The following is a 27,858-nucleotide window of genomic DNA, read 5'->3' on the forward strand; positions in this document are numbered from 1 at the left end:
TTAACAGGAAATAATCTTTTTGGCAGGAAATAAGCTGTTTTCTTGTAGTGACTTCGAAGGGAATTTTAACTTTCCTATTGAGATTCAATCATAAAAATTAACCACTACACATTTTTGGGACTTGACCGTTTGTAGTACTTGTCAACACAACTCATAATTACATGAACATATATTAGATGATTTTATCATTTTGAGTTCCTTTTATACGCGTCATTAGGAAAGGAAAAAAACAAAAGAAAGGAAAAAAAGAAAAATAAACAGAAAAGAAAAGAAAGACAAACACGTTTCTATTCTTTTTCTGATCTTCTTCGTTTTGTTTAATTTTTCACACCTAAACTACTCAACTCTCAAAAGACATGGAGAGGAGGACCATGCATGTGCTAATTGATCTATCATTACCAAAATATGTACATCGATCATGTGGGAAATGCCCAAGAGCTATATATAGTCTTTCATATTTAATTTGAGCTACATATATGATGAGAATCAAGGTGGGCCTAATCTTAAAAATTTGTTGCAAGTTCTAGATGGACCAAATATATACAAGTTCAAGGGCTCAGAAATTCCATTCTCGCGAGTTCGTATCAATATAAATTCTGATCACAGATTAATGCGAGTTTCAGAATTGAAAATGGGCCATGCATTTTGGTGATTGCCGATTTGCCATTGTGCTTGGATAGCTTGGCTTTTATTTACGAGTTAAGAGTACTTGAGGAGCATTAATATTGGAGAATGGAGACCATCGTACAGGACATGGATGGTCAACATGCAACAGGAAAATATTTTCGTCGACGACAGCAATATTCTTAGACATCTACTTTAGGCACTCCTTACTTTTTGGTCAGCTAAAGAGAAGGTATAAGGGGATTCTGTATTTTTCATAAGATCTACCTAACGATTTGGAAAATAAAAGAGGTACCTAAAACACTCACCTAACGATTAGTCTGATCCCCCACGGCAATGGAACGGCATATCTGGGATATCTCAGCCACTTTAGGAAGCAATAATTTATAGAAAAAAAGGGAAACCCCAACTAGAAGAAGAGATCATGTGTTTGTTAATGGAACCTTTCAAACACCTTTTCATGTTAGTCATAGTAATGAAGCTTCTTGGAAAGATCAGTGATCCGTGCAGTTTCTAATTGGTTATTATCCTAATATAATATATATAAATATATATATATATATATATATTTCGAGAGCTCTTCTGGGCATCAGCCCATAGCCGCAGCACACCAGTGCTGTGGTTTTTTTTTTTTTTTCACCCAATACACTTAGTGTGCAGAGAATGTTATGCACAGTAGAATGTGATTTATATTTTCTCATATTTCGAACCCAATTGATGAGGAAATATTTTTCAACTGCAAATTCATGTTTGTCTGCAAAAAATTAAAAAAGAAAATTAAACTATCTTGCTTTATCATGTCTTACGTACCTTTAGTAGCGGCAGGAGTCTTAATTATTTCTTAGAAAATCTTTAGTTCATTTCCCCCATGCATAATAATGCATTGGAATATTTGAAGCACTTGATGGTTTTGAAATAGGTAGCTAGAACTAAGAAAGTAAATTTTTTCCTTTTTACCTAATTTTAGACTAATTAAACTACGGTTTGTTTAATTGGTGCTTATAAGGGGTGGGATATATCGAACCTATCCCACCTGCCTGATAGGTTCAAGAGATTAATATATGAAAAAATCTATTTATCATCCCAACTTTCATCATCCTCCCATCATTCTATGATATAAATATCAAAACTGCTACGTACAACCGGCATATGCAAACGAAATACAACCGGCTGTACGTGACAAAGCTTACGTGGAAGAGAAAAAGAAAGCAAAAAGAAAGAAGCAAAGAGAAGGCCAAAGTAAACACTTCTTCCGTCGAGTTCCAGATAGAAAAAGGAAAATCTTCTTACGGGTTGAAGATGCTGGGAAAGTAAAGTCTCTCCAAGCATTTCTCCACCAAGAAATAGAAAAAGGAAACCATCTATAGCCTTCACAATTGATATATTAAAAAACAATGGAAGCAGACGTGCTTGGAATTTCAAGAAGATAAGTCCCTCTCAAAGATGCTGGGAAGTTGACAACTGCGTGATTTCGAGGTTGAAGACTGAGGGAGATTCGAGTCTTGTGCATGACCAAATAACAGAGCCTCTTTTACTTATAAATGAAAGAAGATCATAGATGAAGAAGAGAAAACAATGAAGGCTTAAACAAAAAATATACAACGCATGTGACTCTGAACTTTGAATCCAACAAAATTTTTGCCTTTCACTTCTGTGATGCTATGCAATCCAACAAAATAGTCTTTCCAGAGTTCTTTGGCCATTTGTGTTTGAATTCGACCTCTTACCAAAGTGTCACTACAAAGTCCCAAACAAAATAGATCAGAGAAAGGGAGAGAGCAGCATTATTCAATAGCTCATTCATTTCCATTTTTTTTTTTTGTATTATTGGTCTAAATAATAGCTGGTACGAACTAGGTTTGTTCGGGATGGCGACTGGACGGTTAAAAATCGAAGAAACTGGCTATCCATGAGTTCCCAGGTGTTGATTATAGAGTCGGGGATAACAAATGCTCTGGGTCTGCAAGATGGAAATGGGAAATGGGTCTGAGGAAGACGATACAGGAACCAAAGCAGGTTAAGGGAGGTTTAGGGCATGAGAAGAAGAAGATGAGAAGAAAAACCTGCAAACGAGGAAGCTGCGTCGTCGTCGTCGTCGTTGTCTGTTCTTTGAGAGGGACTTTCGTTCTCTTACGAGTTGAAGACGCTGGGAGTAGCTCTTTGAGAGATAGGGAATTCAATTCTTCAGGGAGGGAATGTTGCATTTTGTTTCCACATGGACGCTGGTTACGCAAGGGTTCCTCTAGGCGGTTGCAACAAGAGTTTCTCTATAAATATATAGTATATTGAATATTATATATTTAGACAACCCTAATATCTAAAATCGGCTTACATGTATATATAAAAACAAAGAAGAAAAACAAAGTAACATATTTGCCCTATGGCTCTCTCGAGGCATGTTTGGATGCTTGGAGTGTTGTTCAAAACTTTGCGAGTAATAGTGAAATGACTTGAGTAAATATGTTTTATTAGATTTTGAGAAATGAAAGAGAAAAAGTTGAATAAAAATATTATAAAATAAAAAAATTGTTTGAATATAATTTTTTAATATAATTTTTATTTTGAAGTTTGTAAAAGGTTAATTAAATTTTGTGTTTGAATAATGATTAAGTAATTCTTAGTTGACAAAGTTGAAAATTTGAAATTGAAAACTGTTTAGTATTTGAATGATGTTTGAAAATGAAATTATGAGAAATTTTGAGAATTCTCATAGTGTCAAAACATGGCCTTAGTCTCTATTCTCCTTTCTCTTCATCTCTTTTCTTTTTCGCCTTTGCTTCTCTCTTTTCTTCATCTCCTCGAATGGTCAGAGCCCAAAAGTTCAGAATGACATCGTGTTACCTCCAACGTAGGGACACATAGTCACACCCTTGGGTCATGTCACCTCCAACAAGTGGGCCCATGATTGTGGCTATGGGTCTGTCGATCTTGACTTGCACAAACCCACGGTCGTGACCCGTAGATCTTAACTCACAATTTTGTGTAGATCTTGAGTTTGATTTGTGGAATTAGTTTTGTTTGTTGCTTTGCATTAATATATATTTTTATTTGATTTTGATTGGGTGGCAGTGAAATTGGATTTTTGGCTTGGATAGTGTCTATATTTTTTATTGGGTGGCGATGGCCCAAATGGCTAGGCTTGATAACCCCCGATCCTCACTTGGGAGGTGGTGTAGAGAGTGCAAGGGTGAGGACAAAAATTTGCTCTCTGCCAAAGAAGGGATGCAGAACCAGGAGGGTGGGTGGGTATGTAGCATCCTTAGCTACCAGCTACCAGTTCTGTTTGGGATGTGTTCCACATACTGTTCACCAACGCACTCTACCTATAACAAAGAAAGATGACGGCCCATAGTGTCTGAACGATCTTTGATGCCTAAATCAATGATACGTAGAAGAGGATGTCACTAAAGCTCTAAGTGTCAAGTTACTTGAATTGTTACCTTTATCACATATATAGGCATGGGGAATTGTTGATAACTACCAATTACAAGCTTGATCCTCTTATTGCTCTTATCAGCTTAACATGATAATTAATCTGAAAATGGCGGGCGTATCCCAACCTACTAGTCTAATCACCTTATTGGGCCTGCGCGGCAGTTACTTATGGATTCATATTGGTCTCTTGGCCAACTAATCTTTTCTTGCTTTGGGCTTATATCCAATGGGCTTTCTTTCAGGGCTGTGAGAGTCCCTCCAGTTACCCCGTTAATTCATCTCTCATGGGCGTGAGGGAAATTTAATGATCTGTCAGTGCTACTCCGCTTGTCGATCTCTGTTCCCACATCTTTGGCAATGACGTCATTTTCATATTGCTCTTCTCCCCAGTTAGGCATGTAACTGTCAACATTCTATCACACAGATGTGGTGCTAATTAAATGGGCAAAAGAATTAGTGCTTACCTTGGACAAGAATTCAATGAATACCCCACTTGACAATTCACTTACCTAATGTTAGGGGTGATAAAAGGTCGGTCCAAACCGGAGAAACTGACCAGACCGGATGTTTCGGTCCAGATCGATTGTTTCAGTCCAAACCAGACCAAGATTGAAACCAGTCGGTCTCGATACATGTTTTAGAGGATCGAAAAGTTTTGGTCTGGTCCTAGTTCAGGTTTTTTCCAGTCCGGAAGGGACGGGACCGAGCCGAATGAAAAATAAAAATAAAAAATATTACATATATTATTTATATAATAATTGTACAATTTATTATGTAATTTTCATCTAACATTTCACCCTTAAAAATATAAAAGTTTAAATATGTTATTAATACTTGTTAATATTTTATCAACTAACTAATATATAATATCAATTAGCTAATTATATAGTCATTATATAAATTAATAATGTAATTTTCATCTAATTTATTATTATTGACGATATAATTTTTTTATTGAGTTAGTTACATAATCAACATTAATAAGTCACTTAATTTTAATTTAGTATTTTCAATAAATTTTTTTTATTAATTGATTTTAAAAATAAAAAAATAATTAGACTGGACCGAACGAACCGACAGGTCCGATATCTATCGATCCAATCCGGTCCCTATGGGTGTTCGGTCCGGTCTGGTCCAGTCGTGGAAATTGATGGATCATGTTTGGTCCATCACTGGAATGGACCGACTAATTTGCACCCTTACCTAGGGCTTTGGGGACTCCAACGACCGCTTGCTTTCGCGACACATGTTGCCAGACTTTGGAAGTGATGTAATTGCTTCGTCGCCCCCTTTTCTATTACATCACTCGATCGTGTAATGATGTCGTTGTCAGCCTCTTTGTTTTTCCACTCATGCACATAACCATCACTCCATTTCTTCTTTATAACCATTTCTTTACTTTTCTTTCTTTCTTTTTTCTTATTATGTTTTTTTTTTAACATTCTCGCGCTTTTCTCTTCATCTTTTCCCTTACTCCCAGATTTCTCTTCGTCTTCGTTGCAAGATTCCAACTTTCTATGCTTTACAATTGCCCAACAGAGTTCTTCTCAATCTCTTGCCCATGGCACCCCCTCGTTGGCTCTAGAATCCTATATTCACAGGGATGTTCCTTATTTTGAGGGTGTATACTGACGCTTTGTTCTCATCCTAGGGACCTTACTAAGTTGAGGAACTCTTATGGGATTCTAGATTTCGTGATCGTTGAACTTCCTCGTCGGGTTGCCATCGACAAGGAAGGTTTCACTGAGAAGGTGGCTTTGTCAGTCTGCTCTTTTGTTCTTGGCTTAAGACTTCTCTTTTGTTTCCTGGTGCACAACATTCTTCACTTTTTGAAGTTGACGCCTGCCTAACTTCATTCTTATACTTGGAGGGTCCTCTTGTGCAATTGTATTATGTGGCTGATGGTTTTGGAATCTGCTCAAGAAGAATACCTAGATTTGATCGCTCGAGAATTCCTTGCGGTTTGCTTGATTAAGGGCTCAGCAGGCAACATTTGTAGCTTCCGTATGTATTTGGACGTCTTGCACAATTAGAAACTCCCCATTCTAATGCTAAACAATGACAGAGGAAGTTCTTGTTTATTTCTAGTCAAGGTTGGCAGTTCCCTAGTCGTGAAGCCCTAAAGGGTGAATTTCCCGTTAACGCTAATTAGCATTGAGTTCTTGACGACAAGGTGATGATAGTCACCTTGCCAGAGCGGGAGCAAGCTCGCTTTGATATGGTCCTCGCCTGGGTTAAGGAGAATGAAGACGCCATTTGGGATGAGGCCTCTTAACCCCAACCAATATTGACCCTTTTTGGTTATGCCCGATCGCTCCCTTGTGAGTGGTCATCTATTTTTTAACAAAGGTGGTGACTTCTCCCAAGAAGAGGCTCGCCCTTACTCCGCCTAAGAAAGTAAGTAAACGTCCTCGCTCAACAAGGGCCGTTGGTCAAGAAGAAGAAGATCCCCCTCACCACAGGAGCATTGGGATGCCCAAGTAGCCCATGGCCCCAAATGGCGCCATGACGAACATAGAGGCTTCTGTCTGTGTCGACGACCATCCTTCATCAACCCTACCTTCCGCCATTGCACAGTCGCCGATGCATGGAGCTACCCCTAGCCTTGACAGACTTGATGACTTGATAGGCCAAGTGCTTACTAACTTGGCCACCGCCTTCGATTTTGACCTCCCTTCCTGAGAGTTTGGCTTAGCTCACTCGTCTTTTTTTGAGCTCCCCCAATCCCTCCAACCGACTTGGCACAGGGCGGAGAAGAGGGAGACACAGATATCTATGCCAACTTCTCTTTATGCCTCTCTGCCTCAACGTCTCCAGGAGTTACCTTGTCAGTGGTCGAAGAGGATCAAGGATAGGAGAAAGAGCAGCTGATGTCCCCCAGCCCCCAGAAGGATCAATGGGAGAGAGAAGCCATCCAAGCTATCTTCCCAATACCGTCTTTTGGGGTGAGACCCCACCCACTGATTTGGAAGCGAGCGGGGAGCTGATTTCCATCCCTTCTCCCTTCAACTCATCCTTTGGGGGTGACAGGGGATCTTCCCCTCTCGAAGAGGGCATTCTCGCCACTAGAGGAAAAGGTGCTACCCGCCCCTTATGGACTGGGGCCACCCTTCCCTGCACCCCGCCCCTCATGGGGTGGGGGGTGTGGTTTTCACCCCCTGTCCCCTCGCCCCAGTGGGCGGGGTGTGGGGAGGATTCCCAATCTGCTCCGCCTCCGTCTACTTAAAAAAAAACTACATTTTACTTGGTTTAAAATGTAGATGGAGGTCTATGACCCGAAGTACCTATTGATGACGCCAATGGCTGTGCAACATCCTCTTGTGAAGAATCTCAGCGAGAAGACATAGCATCCATAATTTGCTATATAAATAATCTGAAACAATTAACAAACAATCTTCATTTAACATGTTATGAAAATTTTCTACACATTGAAAAGGAAAAACATATGTGTATCGTCGTGTTTGTGGTTTTAAAAATAAATAAAACATAAAAATTTAATGTCTGCTCAAGCAAAGGCTCGAGCGAACAATCTGTGTGAGCCTTGCTCGAGCAACACTAGAGTGTAGGCTCAAACGAACAATTTGTGTGATTCTTGCTCGAGCCACACTCCAGCGATGGCTTGAGCGAACAATCTTTGTGATGTTCACTCGAGCCATTCGAACGAACATCGAACGAACGTTATTTGAAGGGCACCATTCAATTTTTTCCAAACAAAATCCCACAAATCACATGACTAAAACCCTAAAAATATAAATCCCTCAACTCAAACAATAAACAACAACAAAAACTATAAAAAAATAAATAAATTTCACAAACAACTTCAACAATTTTTGAACCCTAAATCATTCAATTAACAAACAATTAAAATCCTTATAACAAAATATTAAGATGTAAGGCTTACAAGAAAAAACGGCGAATAGAGTTCCCTCTACGGTGGCTCACAACAGTGCAGGAGATGGGTAGAGAAGAAAGAGGGGGAGAAAAGATGTTGGAGAAGGAGAAAGGAGAGAGTTCATGTGCGAGAATGAGGGGGAAAAGTGAGAACGACGTCGTTTTAGTTAGGCCTTTTTAAAAAAAAAAAAAAAGTGTCGGAGTAAAGGAGCCGGAGTAACTCCATCTCCAACTCTGATTTCTGAAAACTCTGACTCCGACTTTGGATTCTGAAAACTTCAACTTCGTAGAAATCGGAGTGTTGTCAGGGCTTGGACAAACTCGGAGTGGTCGGAACTTTTTGAGCAAGACTGTGGATACTGCATGAGGTGACACCACCAAGTATATGTAGAGCGTGTCTCCCTGCTTGGGCCGCCTCAATAGTGGCGGATTTGATAGGCATTGCTTTAGCTTTGGAACGACTGGTCACATTCGTCGTTCTAGGGATGCATTTTTCGTAAAACTCTGAAAAAGGGTAAGCATTTATCCATAGACCAGCACACCAATCAATTTAGAGTCGCCACCCTGCCTGTTAGCTGTTGATCTCGCTTATGTTCCATTGCGGTTTCATGTTCATAATCGCATAAATCTTTTTCATGTTTGCTTTGATTCCCCTTCCAAACATGATGAAACCTAAGAACTTCCCTGAACACACGACGAATGTGCGCTTCGCCGGGTTCAGCTTCATTTTGTATTGGCGAAGTACCACAAAAGATTCTTTTAGGTCGATCAAATGATGGGTGGGTTCCTTACTTTTTACCAGCAAGTCGTCGACATACTCCTTTATGATTCACCCGATTTGTTTTTTGAAAACCCGATTCACAAGCCTCTAATAAGTCGCCCCAGAGTTCTTTAAGCCAAAAGGCATGACATGGTAGTAGTAAAGCCCCATGTCCGTGATGAACGACATCTTCTTTTCATCCATTGGATTCATACAGATTTGGTTGTACCCTGAATAGGCATCCATAAAGCTTAGCATCCTATGTCCTGCCATGGCGTCAACGATAACGTTGATCCATGGTAGTGGGAAGCTATCCTTCTAGCATGTTTTGTTTAGATGAGTGAAATCTATGCACATCCTCCACTTTTCATTTTCTTTCTTGACCAGGATGACATTAGACAACCACTCGGGATAATTGGCTTCTCTAATAGACCATGCGGTGAGGCAGTCCATTTCTTCTGCTACAGCTAGATACTTCTCTACATTGAACGATCTTCTATTCTGACGGACCTTTTTGCAGTTGGGGCTGACACATAGTCTATGTTCAATGACTGTGTTGTCAGTCCCAGGCATTTCTTCATGACTTCATGCGAGCATGTCCCTATATTCAACTAGTAGTTGCTTCAAGGCTTTCCGGACGTCAGGGGAAAGTTGCGTGTCTACCTGTGTTGTTGTATCGGATTGCCCTAGATGCAACGTCACCAGCTCCAATGGTTCGTTTGCCTTTGTCTGTTGTAAATTCTGTTCATTTTGCGCCTCCACACCATGATTGAGGAGAACTAGTGGCGGGGGCGGTGGTTCATCCTAGGCGTGATCCTCCATAGTGCAAACGTCGAACCCCCTACTTTGAGCTCCTACACGTAACATTCTTGAGCTAGGGTCTGCTCGCCCCGCACTTTCCCTACTCTCGCTACTGTTGGAAACTTCCCTTTAAGGTGGTAGGTGGATGTAACTTCCTTGAGACTATTTAGGGTTGGTCATCCTAATATAGCATTGTAAGATGACGTGGCCTTGAACACAAAAAAGATGGTCTTCATGGTAGTTGCACATAGCCCTTTTTCCTGTTGTGACAGGCAGGGTTATGGCGCCTACTGGTAAGATGTCTTTCGCGTTAACAAATTTGTCGGCTCTATCCATAAACTCCCTCAGGGTTGAAGGAGTTTTCCTCGCCAACTTGGCCATGAATAGGCTCCTAGGCCATACACCTCCCAGAAGAACCACCATGGTTATCTTTTTTACTTGGTTGTCGGTTGTTAACCTCTCCTTTTTGAATATAGTTAGGTATGCCTTTAAAGTTTCTTCCTCTTAATTTTTAATGGTAACGAGATATATAGAGGGCTGTCGGTGCCTCCTGCTTGCCATAAATTGCGTTAGGAACTGCTTGGCCAACTCTTCGAAGCCGTCAATTAACCCAGGTCACAATGTTCTGAAGTAGCCTCTCGCCATGCCCTTCAATGTTAGTGGGAAGGCTCGGCAGGCTATTTTGCTGAGAAAACCGTACAGAGTCATGTGCACTTTGAAATTCTCTTGGTGGTCGACTGGGTCTCGGGACCCATCCTACATTTCTATCTGTGAGACTTTAAACTTTGGCCGGAGTGGCGCAACCATCACCTCTGCACTGTAGGGTAGGTCTGTGCGATTCAGTAGCTTGACCGAGGATCATCCCCCCATCTTTTTAGCCATCTCTTCATATTTATTGACAAGACTACGCAACTCGTCGCGTAGTCTTTTCTTTTCTAACTCTTCGGCCTTTGTCCCTTCAACACTTTGCACTTTTTCTTCTAACTTCTCATTATGGCTTAGTAATGTGGCCTCATTGAGTTTGGCATCACGACACGTAAGCTCTTCATTCTCCCTCCATAGGTCCTCCATTGTTTCCATAAATTTCTTTAATTTCTCCTCGGTTTCTGCAAGCCGCATGTCCATGTATGCAGGTGTTATGTCTTGATTGTGAATTGCTTGAGAGTGTATAGTGGTTGGCATGTGGAAATCAAGCTGGAATTCAACGGGAAACGGAACTCGTAAATTCAAGGGATCCCACAGACTGTGCCATTGTTCAAGATGTGTTCCATACACTGTTCCCCAACGCACTCTACCTGCATCAAAGAAAGTTGATGACCCAGAGTGCCTGAAACACCTCCGATGCCTAAGTCAATGATATGTAGATGAGGATATAACCAAAGCTTTGAGTGTCAAGTTACCTGAATTGTTACCTTCTTATCACATATATAGGCCTAGGGAATTGTTAATAAGTACCAGTTACAAGCTTGATCCTCTCATTGCTATTATCGGCTTAACATAATCAATCCGAAAAGGGAGGGCTTATCCCAACCTACTAGCCTAATCACCTTATTTGGCCTGCATGGCGGTTACCTTATGGATTCATATTGGTCTCTTGGACGACTAATATTTTCTTGCTTTGGGCTTATATCCAATGGGTTTCCTGGTCGTGCACATTCCTTTCAGGGCTATGAGGGTCCCTCTAAGCCCGAATGCTCATGCTATATACCCCATAATTATCTTGTTGTGATCATTTGATTATCCTAGAGTCTGATCTTGAATATACCAAATTAAAATTATTGCCATTATTGAGAATCTTGAAGCTTAGTACTATTCTATCTCTACTTCATAAAAATTAATAAAACCTTGAAGCAAGAGCTGAAAAAGGACGAATACCATTTCTTAGAACGAAGTCCTTAATTCCAAAGGAAACATCCCAGCCCTATAGCCGAGCAAAAGGTATACAAGCTTTAGGATTTGTTTGGGAATACAACTGTTATCATATATTTTCAAATTATTTTACTATTATTTACAAAGTATTCGTTATTATTTTATTATTATTTACAAAATATTTACTATTATTTTACTATTATTCACAAACTATTTCACAACTATTCATGATAGATATTCTGAAATAGTCTTAGTATCCAAATGAGTCCTTAGCTTTGTTCGTTATTAAAGATATATGCCATGGAAGCTATCAACTCCTATCAGACCTTTTTTTACATCGGTATCCTAATTTCGTCCGTCCGTGGTGATGATATCAAGTTTCTTTCTAGAGAAGCCAGATCATTTGATTTTTGCCATGCAGGCACGGATGATATTTAAGGGCACGGCTCACCTAGCTTCAACGACACACCCATCTTGCATCCTCCCACTTTTAAATGGGAGTATGATGCGTGTCCTAAATAGAGTTCAACTCTGAAAATATATGATGTTTGCTAAAGGTGAATTATGTGGCAAGTTTAATATTTGTTTAAGAGCTTTGTTACTTATCATTCATATATATACTCTATACACTACATTTTTTTTTTTGTTTTATTTTTCCTAAATTAATTGAATTCTTCTACTAATTATCTATATACCACACATTTGGTAAGAGAAAGAAATAAAAAATAAAAAATTATGTAGGTATGGTGTGTGGTGCAGTGTGCATGGGGATCATGCTAAGTAGATTTTTTATTTGTTTAAACTAAGACCTAATTGTTGCTAACTCGACGCAGGCAGAGTGGATGATCAGTTTGTTCTCCTTAACTCTTTCCGAGCAGCAATGAGTTCAGCTAGACGGAGTTCTCGTAGGCTTCAAGAGTATTTGAGCTTGACACAAAAGCTTCGTCTGTGCTCCTTCCAGGTACAGCCCATGACGAGTTGTACGAATTAAGATGATAATCTTCTATTCTCACTTGAAGTTCTTCGCTATCTGCCCGATTCAGCCATGATAACCCTAGCTACTAGTCTCCTTGTTCTTTGTTAAGGGCCACCAAGTCAATCAGCTACTAGAAAAAAAGTAAAAAAAATATGGAAGTAAAAAGCTGGATCATCAATATATATTACTACAAGAAAAATGGATTTTTATGACTATTTAATTGCAGCGAAAAGGCTATTTGTGAACAAAACAGATTCATTTTAACTGTAAATAATCATTTCGTTAGAATTAAATGACAAAAAATGAGCAGTTTTCTTATAGTGTATGCATGCCCGATAGAAAAAATATATCTTCTCATTAAAAAATAATAATAGAAGCTACTACATTTTTCCAATTGATCAGCATGGCCCTTAAATGAAGACAAACCTCTTATATATTAATCATTCAATCATTCACATAGAAATTCCAAACGAACACCAATCTATATGCGTACGTAGCAACAGGGGGGCCAGCTGATCAGCATATATACAAACAATTCTGGGTAGAGGGGCATGAGGGAGAGTCGTCGGTAGTGGCATTACTAGTGTCAGAATCAATGAGCTGCCATGTTCGCATGGCCCCCCTCTGTCCCCGTAAGAGTGAGCATCACCAAAGGGAGCACATACCAGGTTGCTCCTTCAATGACCTAGCTAGGCAACAGAAGAAATTAAACCCTAATATATATATATATATATATACCCTACGCCCATTAATTACCTGTGTTCAAAATATTGTGCAGGTGTTCTCTGTTCACTAGCATGTGCTTGCTCACATGTGAAACCCACATGTCAGCCATACCCACGTAATCAATTTTGTCACGTACGTACTCCAGCATGCATGCCTTGAAGAATAGAATAATACAAATTAAATATTACGTACTTGTAGCTATAGCTAGTTAATTTGTTCAATAAATTTGGTGCTAATTGATTAGTTAAAGCCGAAGTGAACGTACGTACCCATCGATCGATAGGGGGTTAATCTGAAGTGCTTATCAAACTATATATAAATACTTTAGGGTTTTGTCATTGCCGTTAATGAGCTAATTAATTATCACTGTCCCCGTAAGGTTTGGGAGTACAAGACATTCATTGTAGGGTGATTATGGTCTCATTTGTGATGTTTGATGTTTCGAGTATATTATCATGTCAAGCGACAAAAAGCTTATTCATTAATCTAAAGTAGTATAGACGTTATCATGTCTCGTTGTTTTTAATATTCAGTGTCTGTCTGCTCGGAGAGCCAATAAACTTTGTAATTTGCTGACTTGATGATCAACACTGCTAGCTCAGTACTGAACTTTGTCGCTTTTCCCGTATTCTTTTACTTTTTAGGCAAAAAGATGCGGCCAAGAAGTCCAAGTAGTCGTTTAATTAATTATTAATTAATTAATAATGTTATCGCAGGACCGGAAATTTCCTTTCAGTACATGATCGATCGTGTGTGTTCTGTCGATCGAACCATGCATGATAATATATATGATATATTTATTGAAAATAATTAAGGGAAAAATTAGAAGTCTGCTTCTTTACATGATGCATGCATGCATGCATTTTTTTCCTTAAGTGATTATTAATTAATTAAAGAACCATTTGTTTTTCCTCAAGTGATTAATGTCTAAACATGACTTCATTTAAGATCGATGGGTTGAAGTTGATCAGTTGGCTAGCTAGCTAGCTAGTGAACGTGATCGATGTGCAGCAAAGGCCAAGTTATAATTAATTTTTAGCTAGCAGTCAACCAAGAACGTGGTGATCATCGACCAAAATTCCAAACCTGGATAGTTTATTTCACTTCAATTCCAGCTTCGATCTTAATTAGGACCTTACATAATGGGAAGTACATTTTTTTAAAAAAAAAGTGATGCTATACACAGTCGTTGAGTGTGCAAGCGCTGTACAGTCACTTTAAAAAGAGTGAGATCTACTATTAATTTTTTTTTCATGTACATATGTCTCGTATTTATTTATTTTTTTTCAAAATGATTCGTGACGCTTGCATACTCACAATTACAACTATCATTTCTTAAAATAAAAACAAAGAGAATAGTTAAATATAAGCTAGCTATGAGTGAAAATTGATTAATTTCCCACAAATCTTTTGAAAAAAATTAGACGCGTAATTTAAAAGCCAGTTTTTTCATATAGATATATTCCAGTCTTCTCTTTTTTTTTTTTTCAAATTGCTTGCATGCCTTATACTAGCACAAATCATTTCTTTCTATTTATATTATATATTTATGAAAGTTTTAAACCTTTCCAGTTAGCTGTACGTATATACATTAACCGAGCTTCAAGTGTACTGTAGCTATATATATATATATTTCTTTTTGATTTTTTAAAATAACCTGAATATTCAATAAATGTTTCATGCAAAAAAGGTAAAATTTCATCATGAATGCATATTACATAATTTGTCATGTGTCAATCCAAACAAATTACGTACGTAGTACTACTAGATCTAGAAAATGTTTCAAAACCATTTTTGTTTCGCCTGAAAATAATTTTTCAATTTTATTAATTTTGTTTTTTCCGTCACATATATAGAAAAGGCAGAAGATAGCTAATTTTTCCATAAAATCTCTAATATTAATTCCACTGAAAATATTTTCATACTGGAAAAAAAAAAAAAAACTGCTTTACGTATAAATTACGTCAAAATTTACAGCATATGCAGCTATGAAGTACACAAAATTTCATCCTATATATATATAGTCTACCGGCCTTTTTAATATATAATATAGGAACATGAAATTTATTCGATCTATTTTCATGTGATCAGCTTGCCTATCGTGTCAAGGGCATAAAGAGTATTATTTATACAAGAGTTTCAAATAAATTTTTTTATTTTATTTTGTTTTTGCCGATCGTGTCACGCGCGTACATGCATCAGATATGAGCACGTGATCACCTCTTGAACATATTATTAGCTAGCATGCATTGTATTTAACTATACTACTTAAGCTATATATAAATATTTTCTAACTAAGCGATGTATAAATTAATATATATATATATATATATATATATATATAATACAAACTCCACACTTAGTGATCGAGTAACATAATATTGATGATCGAGTCATCTTTTATTGATTCGTACCATTTCACATTCATACGATGCGTTAAATTAACATGTAAAAGGGTTTGATGTGATTTAAAGAACATCGACATCAGATTTTCTTGATATCCGATCCCCTGCCAAGATGCTTGATAACCGAATATCATCTGAGATATGCTTTGTTCCCTGTGAAGTAACTCACATTAATTCAAGAATAGAGATAAGAAAGACTCGTGCATAAATTTTGGCCATGCATAATATTGTTAACATCCTTTAGACCAGGTTATAGTAACTCAGGTTCTCAGAACTTGGACTTGTGAAAATAGAGAAGAAGGCAGTTGAAAGAGGGTGACCTTGGGGTTGGAGAGTCCCCGATGTCGAAATTAGTAAAATCTTTTAGAAATTTGTAAATAAGTTATAAGAGAGTAGAGATCATAGAGCGTTTCTCGTACCTAGAAGTTGCTATTTATACCAAGAGTCTGGGGGATAGATTGTGTCTGCCCCCATGGAGTCCGTGTGTCAGAGTCATTTACTAAGGCATAGGTCTGCAATGACATCATTAATATGGTGTGCAGCTCGAGTACTGGTGTTATTAATGTGGCATGATTCCCATATTTGCCTCACCCTAATGGTGTCTTTGGTGGTCCGTCGATATCTTTGACGTCAGAGGATCGATTGAAGGTCCCCATACTTTCCACCTATGATGTGGACAAATACTCAAGGGTTGGACATTGTCCAAGGGATTTCCAAGTCGGTGAGTCTCATTCTTCTGCAGTATTAATGTGAGTCGAGTCAAAGAGTCTACTTGTTCTGGATTAAGTCTGGCTTCTTGTCTCCTTTTAGTTGCCCTTCTCGGACCCACACATATATAGCCAGAAACCGCGTAACCTGTGCAAGCTAGAGAATATAAAGCTAGCATTGATTACACCCCTAGAAAGTTTAAAGGGCAATTTGACTTTTGTGATTTCTTGCAAGTTACTCTTTATCGCCCTGCATGCGTAGTTGGTGACGATTTTGAATATCCCAAAGGAAACAGCCTCAGGACATGTCAACTTTACTTGCATATTAATTTCTCTTCCAGTGGAAGATCAGATCAGAGATACTGGATAAGTGCAGGAATTCCAACGACGTCCTGCTCAAGATGGAATGTACGTAGTTTGAAACCCTAATACGTACCAAAGTCACAAATGCATGACTTCTGCTTCTTAATTGGCCTAAGGCCCATGAAAGCAAAAACACGGCCAAATTTCATGTTTTGTTTATTTTCTCATTTCCAGGGTATTAATAAATAAAGTAGTGGTCCCATACGTACGTACGTACTCACTAAAAAAAGCAGTGTAAATGATAAGGTCGGTCGATCGAGATAGGAAACAATTAAAACCGCCCACCGTCGGCAGGAGGGCAGCACAAGTTCAGTACTCCGCGTCTTTGGCCGCTTATCTCGCGGGCGCCATTACGTACGTACGTATTTCATTGCAAGCGGAAATATCTGTTCACACATAAGCTGTCAAGTGATAACTAAAAAGGCAACGTACACTTGTAAATAAATTACACCGTAATTGAATTTTCGAGATAATTAATTAGTAGATAATGATCACATATATCACGGTGAAGTTATCATGAAGACATCACCAAGAATTCATGCAAGGTGCAATATGACACGAAGTACTTGTACAAACGAAGCTAGAGACACTTCTAATCCAATAAAAGGATAGAGTGCATGACTTCTACAATCTTCTCAAAAAAGAAAAAACAAGAAAAATCAGAACTTGGCCGAAAAATAAAAAGTAAAAAACTTTTCGAATGATCATGAGTAATGCCCTTAAGACCAGACTATCGTTCATCGGACGACTCGCTGTCACGGTCACGGTCACGAGATGATAGCCGGAAAACCCACTTAGTGATCAGTGACTTTTTTTTCGAGTTCTTGGCAGAATAATAATGGTGCAATGATCTTTTGTTGCCATTGTTGGTGGTGGAGTCCACAACAAAGTTCTTCAGCCGTTGCATGGCGAGGTTCAAAGTCGCTTCGGACATGTTAGCAAAGCAAATACGAAACCATCCCGGTTCGGTGCAGTGGCAGGACGATCCCGGAGAGATATTTAACCGGACGTCGTAAACAATTTTCTTCCAAAGCTCCATTTCCGATTCGAAAGTGTTAGAGTGCAAGAGGTGCCGCATGTCCACCCAGCAAAATAAAGCTGCATTGCTCTTAAGGCAGCTAATGCCAGCTTTCTGCAGGCCCATGACGAGCATTTTCTGTCTTTGTTCAAGCCTCTCCTGGTTCTCGAAGAGGTATTTCTTCGTGAATTTCTTGTCAGAAAGCAATGCAGAAAGAAGGTATTGGGTTTGGGAAGAAACTAAGCCAAAGCTTGACATTTTGGTTGCCGCGGCCACGACCATCTCATCGTTGGAATAGATTGCCCCGATACGAAAACCAGGAAGACCCAGGTCCTTCGAAAGACTATACACAGTATGAACTCTGTTCCAGACTTCGGTGTTTTCGTAGCCATTTAGAACTTCCATGACGCTTACGAAGCCTGGAGAGCTAAAAACGGTGCCGGAATAAATCTCATCGCTTATGAGATGGATATCTTTAGCAGTAATGAAGTCGATGAGGAGATTCAGTTCACTTAGACTCAATGTGGTTCCCAATGGATTTGACGGGTTCGTCACCAACACACCTTTCACTCTTAGATTACGTTTATGTGCTTCTTGGTAGGCTTCTTCAAGAGCGGATGCAGTAATCCGGAAGCCATTGGAGCTAGTGCAGTGTATCGGTACAATCTCAACCTCGGTTCGCCACTTGAGATCCCTATCAAATCTGCAAATTAACCAAGGAATGCAAGCAAAATCAGGGAAATGCATTTTATCGTGTAAATAATGAGCCACTTCGTAATTAATTTATGTACGTATTAAAAGAAGTAATAGATATATCTTAGCAGTTAGCAGAGGCCGGGGAAAGTAAACAGGAAGATATTTTTATATGTACGTACGTACGTACCCAGGATAGTATGGAGTCGGAAGGAGAAAGGCTTCGCCAGCTTCAGCTAGGCAAAACATGAGAGTCTCGTTAGCTGAAGTTGAGCCGGCAGTGAGAACGAGGCGGCTGGGATCAAAGGACACTTTGTTTCCTCTGATTTCTGCCATGAATTCTGCCAATGCCTGAAAGAGATTTTGAATGCCAGAAATTTGAAGTTAGAGACAAACGTTAATATATACTAGAGGAAAAATTTTCATTTCTCTGAGGAAGGAAAATAATAATTTGCTATATTATATATATATACACACACATATAAATATACCTTTTTGAAAGCGGGGAGGCCATGATAATCTTGGAAGAGAGCAAGCTCTCTGAATATGGAGTTTCCATCTCTTTTGAACCCTGCTGCGTCCGGGTTCATAGCAAGCCACGATTCAAGAATATCAAAGGAGAGCTGTACGTTCAAAATGTTGCATTAAAACGACGTAACCCACCACACTTTGTAAGCAAATTCAAGCTGGAATTAAACAATATTGTTTCATTTTGGAGTACGTTTATATAATTTGTATATATCTAACCTGATTCTCCGCGAGACCCATCTGAATGATCCCATTTGGATTCCGAACCTCGTCGAAGGGGTTATTCTCGTATTCCTGCCACCCTAGGAAGTATGAGGAATCTTGCCCGTGAGTGTTGCACGTGACCTTTCTAGACAAGAGCTTCATTTCTGGTACTGTCTCTCTGCGATTAATTAAGCTATGAAGAAGAAGCTCTTTCACAGAAAGGTGCAGAAAACAGAGAATGACAGCAAGATCCAAACTATTTCGGGGATCAGAAAGAGAGAAAGAAAGCTTTGAAACGTCTTTGGATTGAAACTTGAAGACCCACAGCTAGCTAGCTAGGTTAATTGGTGCAGTGGAGAGCTCTATGCACATGTGTGTATATATATTAGATAATAGAAGTACTTATCGTCAAGTCTCTTTGAGATGGAATGCCACGTCGGATGCAAAAAAATACATTTGACCACAAGGAGAGCGACAGGCCGGACCTCTTGTTTCAACATGAATCTAATTATATTAATATATTTGTACTGTATGCGGTACGCGCTTTCCACCGCCCCGGCCAAAAAAACTTCCAAGACTTTTGAATTCATGAGTTTTTACTCTTTTCTTTTCAACTTCCTATTTCTTTATCGAGGCCCGTTTAGACAGTAAAATGATTCATTTTATCTTATTTTTATAATTTTTAAAAATTATCTTATAAAATATAATAAATAATTTAATTTTTTTAAATTTTAAAATAATAATATTATTATTAAAAAATAATATTCCAACAATATTTCATTCAATTTTCAATTTTTATATACAATCATCTTATCTTATCTCACTATCCAGTATCTAATCCTATGATGTGATCAATCACATTAAGCTCATGTATTATATATAATATCACATATATGTATAAAGGGAGAGATATGTAGAGACATTAAGCGCATCACTCTCTCTCTCTCTCTCTCTCTATATATATATATATATGTCTTTCAACGAAACTAAGACAATTTTATTTGCATCTCATTATTGATAAGAACAAATTATCAATGCAGAAAAGTCTGAACCGTTTACTCTGTGGAAGTTCTGAACTGATCACAATCTTCAATATTTCAACAATTCAAGGCGAATTTGAACAATATAATGTTAGGAATAAGGACAGAATATATATCTTCCACAGAGAGTTTCTGAAAAGCATCTTTACACAAGTTTTTCTAATCACGGAGCTAGCTAGTTGCTGCTAGGAAAATACCTAGCAATTTCACCGGCAATTCTCAAAAAATTTATAAGTTTACTCATTCCTATTAGCTAGATAGCTATCTTTAATCCCGCAAGATGAAAAACTTAAGGAAATATATATATATATATATATATATATATATATACACTTGACACTGGCCTTCAACTACGACCAAATGTTTTTAGTTTTAGTTTCCAAAAGATCATAGGGAGGTTTGGTCAGTGAATTGAGATAAAAGATCATGAATAAAATATTGTTAGAATATTATTTTTTAATATTATTTTTATTTTGAGATTTGATAAAGTTGAATTATTTCTTGTATTTTGCATGGGAGTTTGAGAAAGTTGTAATGACTAAATAAGATGAACTAAAAGACTTCTTGTATCCAAACAATAATCCCGAGTGACTTGAATGTAGCTATCAAGAAAATTACAATCATGTGCATCTTTGGTTAAGATCACCAACCTGTAAGATTGTGTCATATATATATATATATATATATATATAATTTATTTTTGATTCACCTTAACGGTTAGATCGAATTAGATCAAGAGTGTATTATACATAAGTTTTTTGTAGTTAGAATGTGTAATGTCTTACTTTTAGTGGTTTGTAATTAAACGACTGCATGCACGACAACAAAATTACCTTTTAGGGAAGAAAACACGTACAAATTCATCCTCAAATTATTTCTTCCCTACAAATCCAATTTATTGTTGATATATAGTTTTGAGAGTGAAAATTAATTTAAGTACAATTTTTCAAAAAGGCAAAGAAATAGTACTAGTACCATTAATTGAGTTCAAAAATTTCAGTTAATTCTGCGTGAATGTTTTAACCTAGAATAGGGAAATAATTGGAAACAAAAAAAAGTTTAAAAAAAAGAAAAAAACAAACTTTAAGACAAGGTAGGGATCGAAAAGTGTTGTAATGTTGATCAGAAAGCCATACCGACAGCAATAAAAAGGCAAGAGTGACCCACAAGCTGGTCCGCGCGCGCTACGACCCAGCCAAGAGTACTGTGCCTCCATGGCCCATATGCTCCCTTGCTGGACTTGCCGCATCAAATACTTGTCGGCCATATCCTTCACCTTTAAGCCTCTCCATTACTTCCTGTTCATGATCAACTTCCAAACCAAATGACTTGATTATTTCAGGTCAAACTTGTCGATCGGTAGTAGTACTACTACTATCTCTAGTAGTGCGCGCGTCCAAAACGATAATATTATTATGATCTTAAGAGATTTAAACCCAAGATTTTGTATTCTGCAGAAAGATCATGTTTTGCTGAAAATCTTTGCATTTGGTAAAATATGATGCTGATATTGCTGATGATCAAGGGGTTTGAATTTGAGCAGGAACTCATCATGTGTGAGGTGATCAGGTGTATAATTAAGCTAGACCTTTTTTCCGTCGCAATATGGCTCGAGCCCCGTTCTGAGTGCAGGAGACGTGTGCAAATTTAACAAGATAGAGTTGGTGCCTGCCTGCCTGCCTGCCCATTGAATATTAGAGTTGGTGGTAGTGTTTTAGTCATGATAACATGACACCTGCACGCCAATTGGACGCCAAAGACTGGACTACCGTCGCGTCCGCCCTTAGTTTTAGCTACCTGATTTGTTAGGTTTACAAAGTGTGAATCTTAGGATAAGTTTAATTCACTGAAAAAATTCATTAAAGAAAGTGCCTTTTCAGTACGTAATAGATCAAGTGATTAAAAAGTGAGCAAGCAATCGAAGGGTTATTTTTGTTAGCTGGCTCTAGCTTAGGTAATTAGGTAGGTGAGGTGTGGCTTCCAGATTCCGAGGTCCTTTTAATTTTCTCTCTAATTCGTCGTTGCCTTCAACATTTTTGAGGGATTTCATGAGAAAAGTGACAGACAGCTCATCATGAAGATCGATCGTGTTTGTACTTTGTATATATGTCAAGTATATATAAGTTTACTTGATCCTTGTTTCGTTTTCAGGTTTGATATGGGGTACTTAATTTTATATATATATATAGGAAACCACCTCCAAGCAACCGCGCGTATATATATGAAGGTCTGCTGCTAAATTAAAGGAGTAGTTGCTATTTGCTAAACAACTAACGAGGATCGAAATCAGTGCAGGTGATGATCATCACATGAGGAAACTACAGTGAAGCAACCTTATTGCAGACTATATACGTGTAGTAGTACTGTAGTAGTTAGGAGTGATAAACGGTCCGGTCGGACCGAACGGACTGACTTGACCAACCGCTTTGGTCCAGACCGGACCGGACCGAGACTTAGACCAGTCCGGTCCGGTCCACATTTTAGAGGACCGATACTTTTCGGTCCGATCCACGGTCCAAGGTTTTTTCAGACCGGACTGGACCGGACCGAATGAAAAAAAATATATATATATTTTATATATAATAATTGTACAATTAACAATATAAATTTTTAAATATATTATTAATACTTGTTAATATTCTATAAATTAATAATATTTTATATATATCTTCATCTAACCTATCACTATTAACAATATAAAATTTTAAATATGTTATTAACACTTGTTAATATTCTATGAATTAACTAATATATAATATCAATTAGTTAATTATATAGTAATTATATAAATTAATAATATAATTTTCATCTAATTTATTATCATTGATCATATAAAATATTTTTTTTATTGAGTTTGTTACATAATCCACATTAATAAGTTACTTAATTTAATTTAGTATTTTAAATAAATTTTTTTTATTAATTATTTTAAAAAAATAATAGGCTGGACCGACTGGGTGTCCGGTCCGGTCCCTTTGGGTGTTCGGTCCAATCCGGTCTGGAAAAATGATGGACCCTGGACCGGACCGGACCATTTGCAGCCCTAGTAGTGGTTGATGTCAGCAATGAGGGCACCATCAGTGGCAGAACCAAAAATTTGTTTTGGGGCGGGGGTCAAGCAAAGCTAAAACTATAATAAAATATTTTTTGTTCTATTTTTATATAATTTTTTCTGCTGTATAGAACAATATACTAGTAAGATCTAAAATAAAAATAAAATTCATTTAATACAACCTATATATTAAAAAAGTATATGATATGTCAAGAACAAGATATCATTGAAATAACATAAAGACAATCATACAAATATATCAAACAAAAAAAATACAAAATGTCTAAAATTGTAACTTGCGTTCTTTTAAAGAAACAAAATCATCAAGTATTGAATCTAATTGGACTTATAAGTAATTAATCTATAAAATCAAAATAATTTTGTAGAGGGAACCCATACAAAATAAGATTAATATAATCCTATTAAATTAGGTCCGTTGTTGGGTACCATGCATATATATTTGATTAGGTGAATGCACGAAAATACCGAGCTAGGTCTAATTTTTCTCTCATTTTCTTCCTCAACCCTCTTATACGTACAAGTTTATCTTTTTTACGGTTTAATTAATGTACATTAATTTTTAGATCTAGTTTGTTTTCGTAGATGAGATGACATGAAATGAGATGAGTACTTGAGATAAAAATTAAAAAATAAAATAAAATATTGTTAGAATATATTTTTTTAATATTTTTTATATTGTTTTGAGATTTGAAAAAATTGAATTGTTCCTTTTATTTTGTATAAAAATTTTAAAAAAATTATAATAATTAAATAAAATGTATCGTGGAAATCAACTTGTCCCACTACATTCAATTCAAACTTGGTAGTGTATATATAATAGTTGTTGATATTAGTAATTATGAGGGGACCAATGTGTCTTGATTCGTTGAATGGCAATTATGCCTGGATCTTTGTCTGATCTCCTGGTCTCTCGGCGCTTTCTTCCGCAACGGCCTCTCGTACAAAGTTCACATTTGCATGGACCTTTTAACAATCTATATAATAAACTAATTCCAACTCAAAAATTGGTACAATTAATTAAGATTTTGGGTTATCCTAGTTATCTCATTCCTTCATATCTCCCTCTCTCGTTCACCCCCAAGTTCAATTGCATTTTGTTCATGCTTGAATAAATAAATGAATCAAACGAGTCATGTCGGGTCAACCGATATTATACATACTACATATATTATACGCATATACCAATTAATTAAAAACAAAAGAGAACATTTAACCGTCTGATCAGATACTAAATCAAAATGTATACATGATGATATATATATTGGCACAATGGCTAAAGATACAAGCTAAAATCAATATATTATGCCTGTAATATTTGGCCCCAATGAAGTTTTCTTCCATACATGTATAGATATATATAAATTATACTTGCTTAAAATCAAATATTAGAAAAAAACAAACAAACAAACAAAGGAAAGAAAGAAAATGCATGGTACGTACGTAGTAGTAGTAGTCATTAATTAATATGAAAACACGGCTTCAATTAAAATCATAAAATTTGAGCCGCAGGACTTGGCCATGGGAGAGATCATCGAGATGGGGGATGATCAAATGAGCTAAGAGCAATTATAAAATGAAACATAATGAGAACTTGGAAGTGACCTAGCTAGCTAGCTAGGTTAGTCATGCAGAAGATCAGACTTGATTTGATCACTATTAACGACAACAGGATGCTAATTCCAGTTGTGGAATTGATGCCCACGTACCCCACATAATATTATATCACGCAAATTACTTGGCTATCATCTGAATTCCTAATAAATGGACAATTCTGCTGATCATTGCAGTTTCGCGTTTGACTGGAATGATCTGATTGATGCAATTCATGACATTTCCGCTTGTAGGGCACACACACTTGACAAGCAAAGACATGATACAAAAACCCATGCAAAAACGTAGTCTTACATGCATTCTAAAAAACCCGAATCATAGTTGGTAAATTACATGGACTCTCATTTCCAACAATCATGATCAACCAGCTGTTTCCCGGGCAGGAGTAGTTTTGGTTTGTCAATGGCCACAACTTGGGTATATATGTTGGTATCCCTTCATAGGAGCACAAGTTGGTGTGAATTAGACATATTTTAGGGTTAAAATTGATGCTTATAACTCATGCACTATCCGGCCAAGTGACTTAACTCGGAGTTAAATGGATGCTTGGGACAACCCCACTTGCGCCACATGGTTTGTAGTCGAAGAATGGTTATTAGGGCATGTGAAACCCTTGTCTAAGTGCCCCCACTTCACACCCTATATATACAAAAGTAGATTCGGGACCATTTGAGGGCTATTTATAGTACTGCGCGCATGGTGACAGCTAACATGATGCTCACGTTAATTAGTCCATTTCACACTCTTTTCCTAGGAGACATTAGGGAACATTTGCTTCCGGTCTTCAATAACGTAGGCCCTAGCGTCTCCAGCCCTCCATGATCAGTTCTCTCTCCCCTTCTCTCACAGAGTCTCTGTCGATGACATTGATACTTGACGTATGTATATATGCACTTATAATGTACTGGAAGGTCAACGAAAACTATTGATACCAACTTAACTAAATTAGTAGAAACAAAACGACTGAAACTCCAAACAACAAGCTGAGAAGTACTACCCCAAAGTCTTTTCTAAAGATATGAGAATTTTTAGTTTTTTTTTTCAACCATTGACTTGACAGAAGGTGATATTGATCCCCCAGGGGCTATTAATTCGAAGTTCAAAATTGATGTAATATGTTTGCTAACCGCGTTAGAGATCTTGCAAGTACTTACATATCTATGGTTCTAGCATGGCTCGTTCCTGTGAAGGAAGGAATTCATGTAGGGAGTACGTGGGAAAATCATGTTGCTCAAAAACTTGATGCGTGTTGTACATATATAGTTGAGTGCACTAGTATATTAATAATATGATATTGTTGCATGGAATATTGTCTTAATTCTTTACTTAGTTGTTGTGATCTAAGGTGATCCTAGCTAGTTAATTCTTATCCAAATGACTAGGTATTCAAAATTCAATATGAAAGGAATATGTCAAGTTATAGACTATATATATATATATATATGTATATATATATAACTATAATGTTGCATGATGTTAATTGTTTGTAATGAAGTTGATAATTAAGTTTGAAGGAATTAAAGAAGGAAAACATTGAGCTATCGGAAATACCTGCACTGGTATATCTGACAGAAAATGATAGAGAGAAATTCCCACTTTAGTAAACATCTTCGATAGATCATTGATTAATTCCCTCCCCATGCAATTATTTTGATCAAATCATGTTGCGACGTTCCTGAATTCTCTTTCTAAGGCAATGAAAACGGGGCGAATGCCTATATATACCATGCAGCTTCGAGTCTTGGCACTTTTCCCTTTTTATTGCATTTTTAACAACAAAGACCCTTGTATTTTGTTGGCGCATGCAGCAGTAGAAGATCATTAATGGGAATATCACAGAAACCTAAATCTCTCTTTCCAGATTTGTTCTTTCTTTTCCCCGTTATATACTGTCCTCTAATAATATTAATTCATCCTAGAAGAAGCATCCTTTTACAGAAAGAATGGGAAAAGGGGCAAATGCTCGGCCAATAATTTTAGCTATATATTTACGTTTATATTGACTTATTGTCAACGATTCCACTTGATCTTTCACATTCCTTTTCTGTATATTACAAAAACCCTATATTACAGCTCCAATAATTCGATTAATAAGACAAAAGAAAATCAAGTTCTCCAAAGTCACGCTATATATCTACCTGCATATATACAAGATATCAACTGATGATCAGGAGTGAGGACCATTTACAGTCAGTCAAGTAGTCCTACATGCATGGGGTGTTTTGTTGTACTGTACAAGTGGGTCATTAATTATGGGTAACAGCCAAGCATGGAGTGTGCCTTCACTCACACATCAAAGGGTCGATGTGTGTACAGTTTTTAGTTGTTCCAAATTAAAATGCTAGTATATATGTCGTTCAGCACATTTTTCTAATTATTTGCTGCAATTAAGCTATCGCAATCAAACAACGCCAACCATGCTGTACAGTTTGCATGCATGCCTTATTGCTATTTAGATGGCGACTCAAGAACGGCCCAGCTTGAGACTCAGAGTACTACTGCTGCTAGCTAGCTTGTGGTGGCCTACTTCATTAATGTAGTGCTTGATCAGCTGTAAAGTGGGTCGGCGTATTTTGCATGCATGTATTTAATCATCAGCTTGGGTAGATGCTAACATGAATTGTGACTTATTTTGTTAGGTTTAATTTGTATCTGAGATTATGCCTTACTGTTGAAAAAACAGGATGGCATGTTAGTGTTTGTGTCACTCAATCCCAAAAAACGAATGCATTAATTAAGCTGCGTAGGCAAGGAGTTGCTCTTGTCGAATACGTGTTTAATCACTTCATTTCTCATTGATTGACCTAATTAAAGGCTTTAATTAGGAGGAAATATCGTTTCTAACAGCGACAGCCAGTTTTTGGGCCACTCTTGCTAATAAAGGAAAAAGGAAAAACAGTTTTGGGCCACTTCAAATCAAAACATGACGAAATGTTGCCATTTGCATTTAACATGGATGCTGGGTTCCTGACCAAGGAACACCAAACTATTGATGGGCCAGACCCACCAAGAACTAGACACTGAACTGTACATTGCTTGAATAGTTCATGAATGGGGGAAACAAGTCTGCTTCAAAAATGGTCATCAACCTTTAGGGATCCAAATCTCAAAAGGAGTTGTTAATTGAAAGTAGC

At 37.4% G+C, this 27,858-nt stretch overlaps 1 protein-coding gene across 1 annotated transcript; it reads right to left on the minus strand.

Annotated features, from left to right (window-relative positions):
* Positions 1–17,224: 17,224 nt before the first annotated feature.
* On the minus strand, positions 17,225–19,325 carry LOC108989033 (1-aminocyclopropane-1-carboxylate synthase 3-like). The gene is made up of 4 exons (XM_018962476.2): positions 19,016–19,325; positions 18,760–18,891; positions 18,459–18,619; positions 17,225–18,278 (listed from the first exon to the last, which is right to left on the minus strand). The coding sequence occupies exons 1-4, from the start codon at positions 19,160–19,162 to the stop codon at positions 17,288–17,290; spliced, it is 1,431 nt and encodes a 476-aa protein (XP_018818021.1). The 5' UTR covers positions 19,163–19,325; the 3' UTR covers positions 17,225–17,287.
* Between the last annotated feature and the right edge of the window lie 8,533 nt (positions 19,326–27,858).

The sequence above is a fragment of the Juglans regia genome, chromosome 8, assembly GCF_001411555.2.
Source record: "Juglans regia cultivar Chandler chromosome 8, Walnut 2.0, whole genome shotgun sequence".
Classification (NCBI taxonomy): Eukaryota; Viridiplantae; Streptophyta; class Magnoliopsida; order Fagales; family Juglandaceae; genus Juglans; species Juglans regia.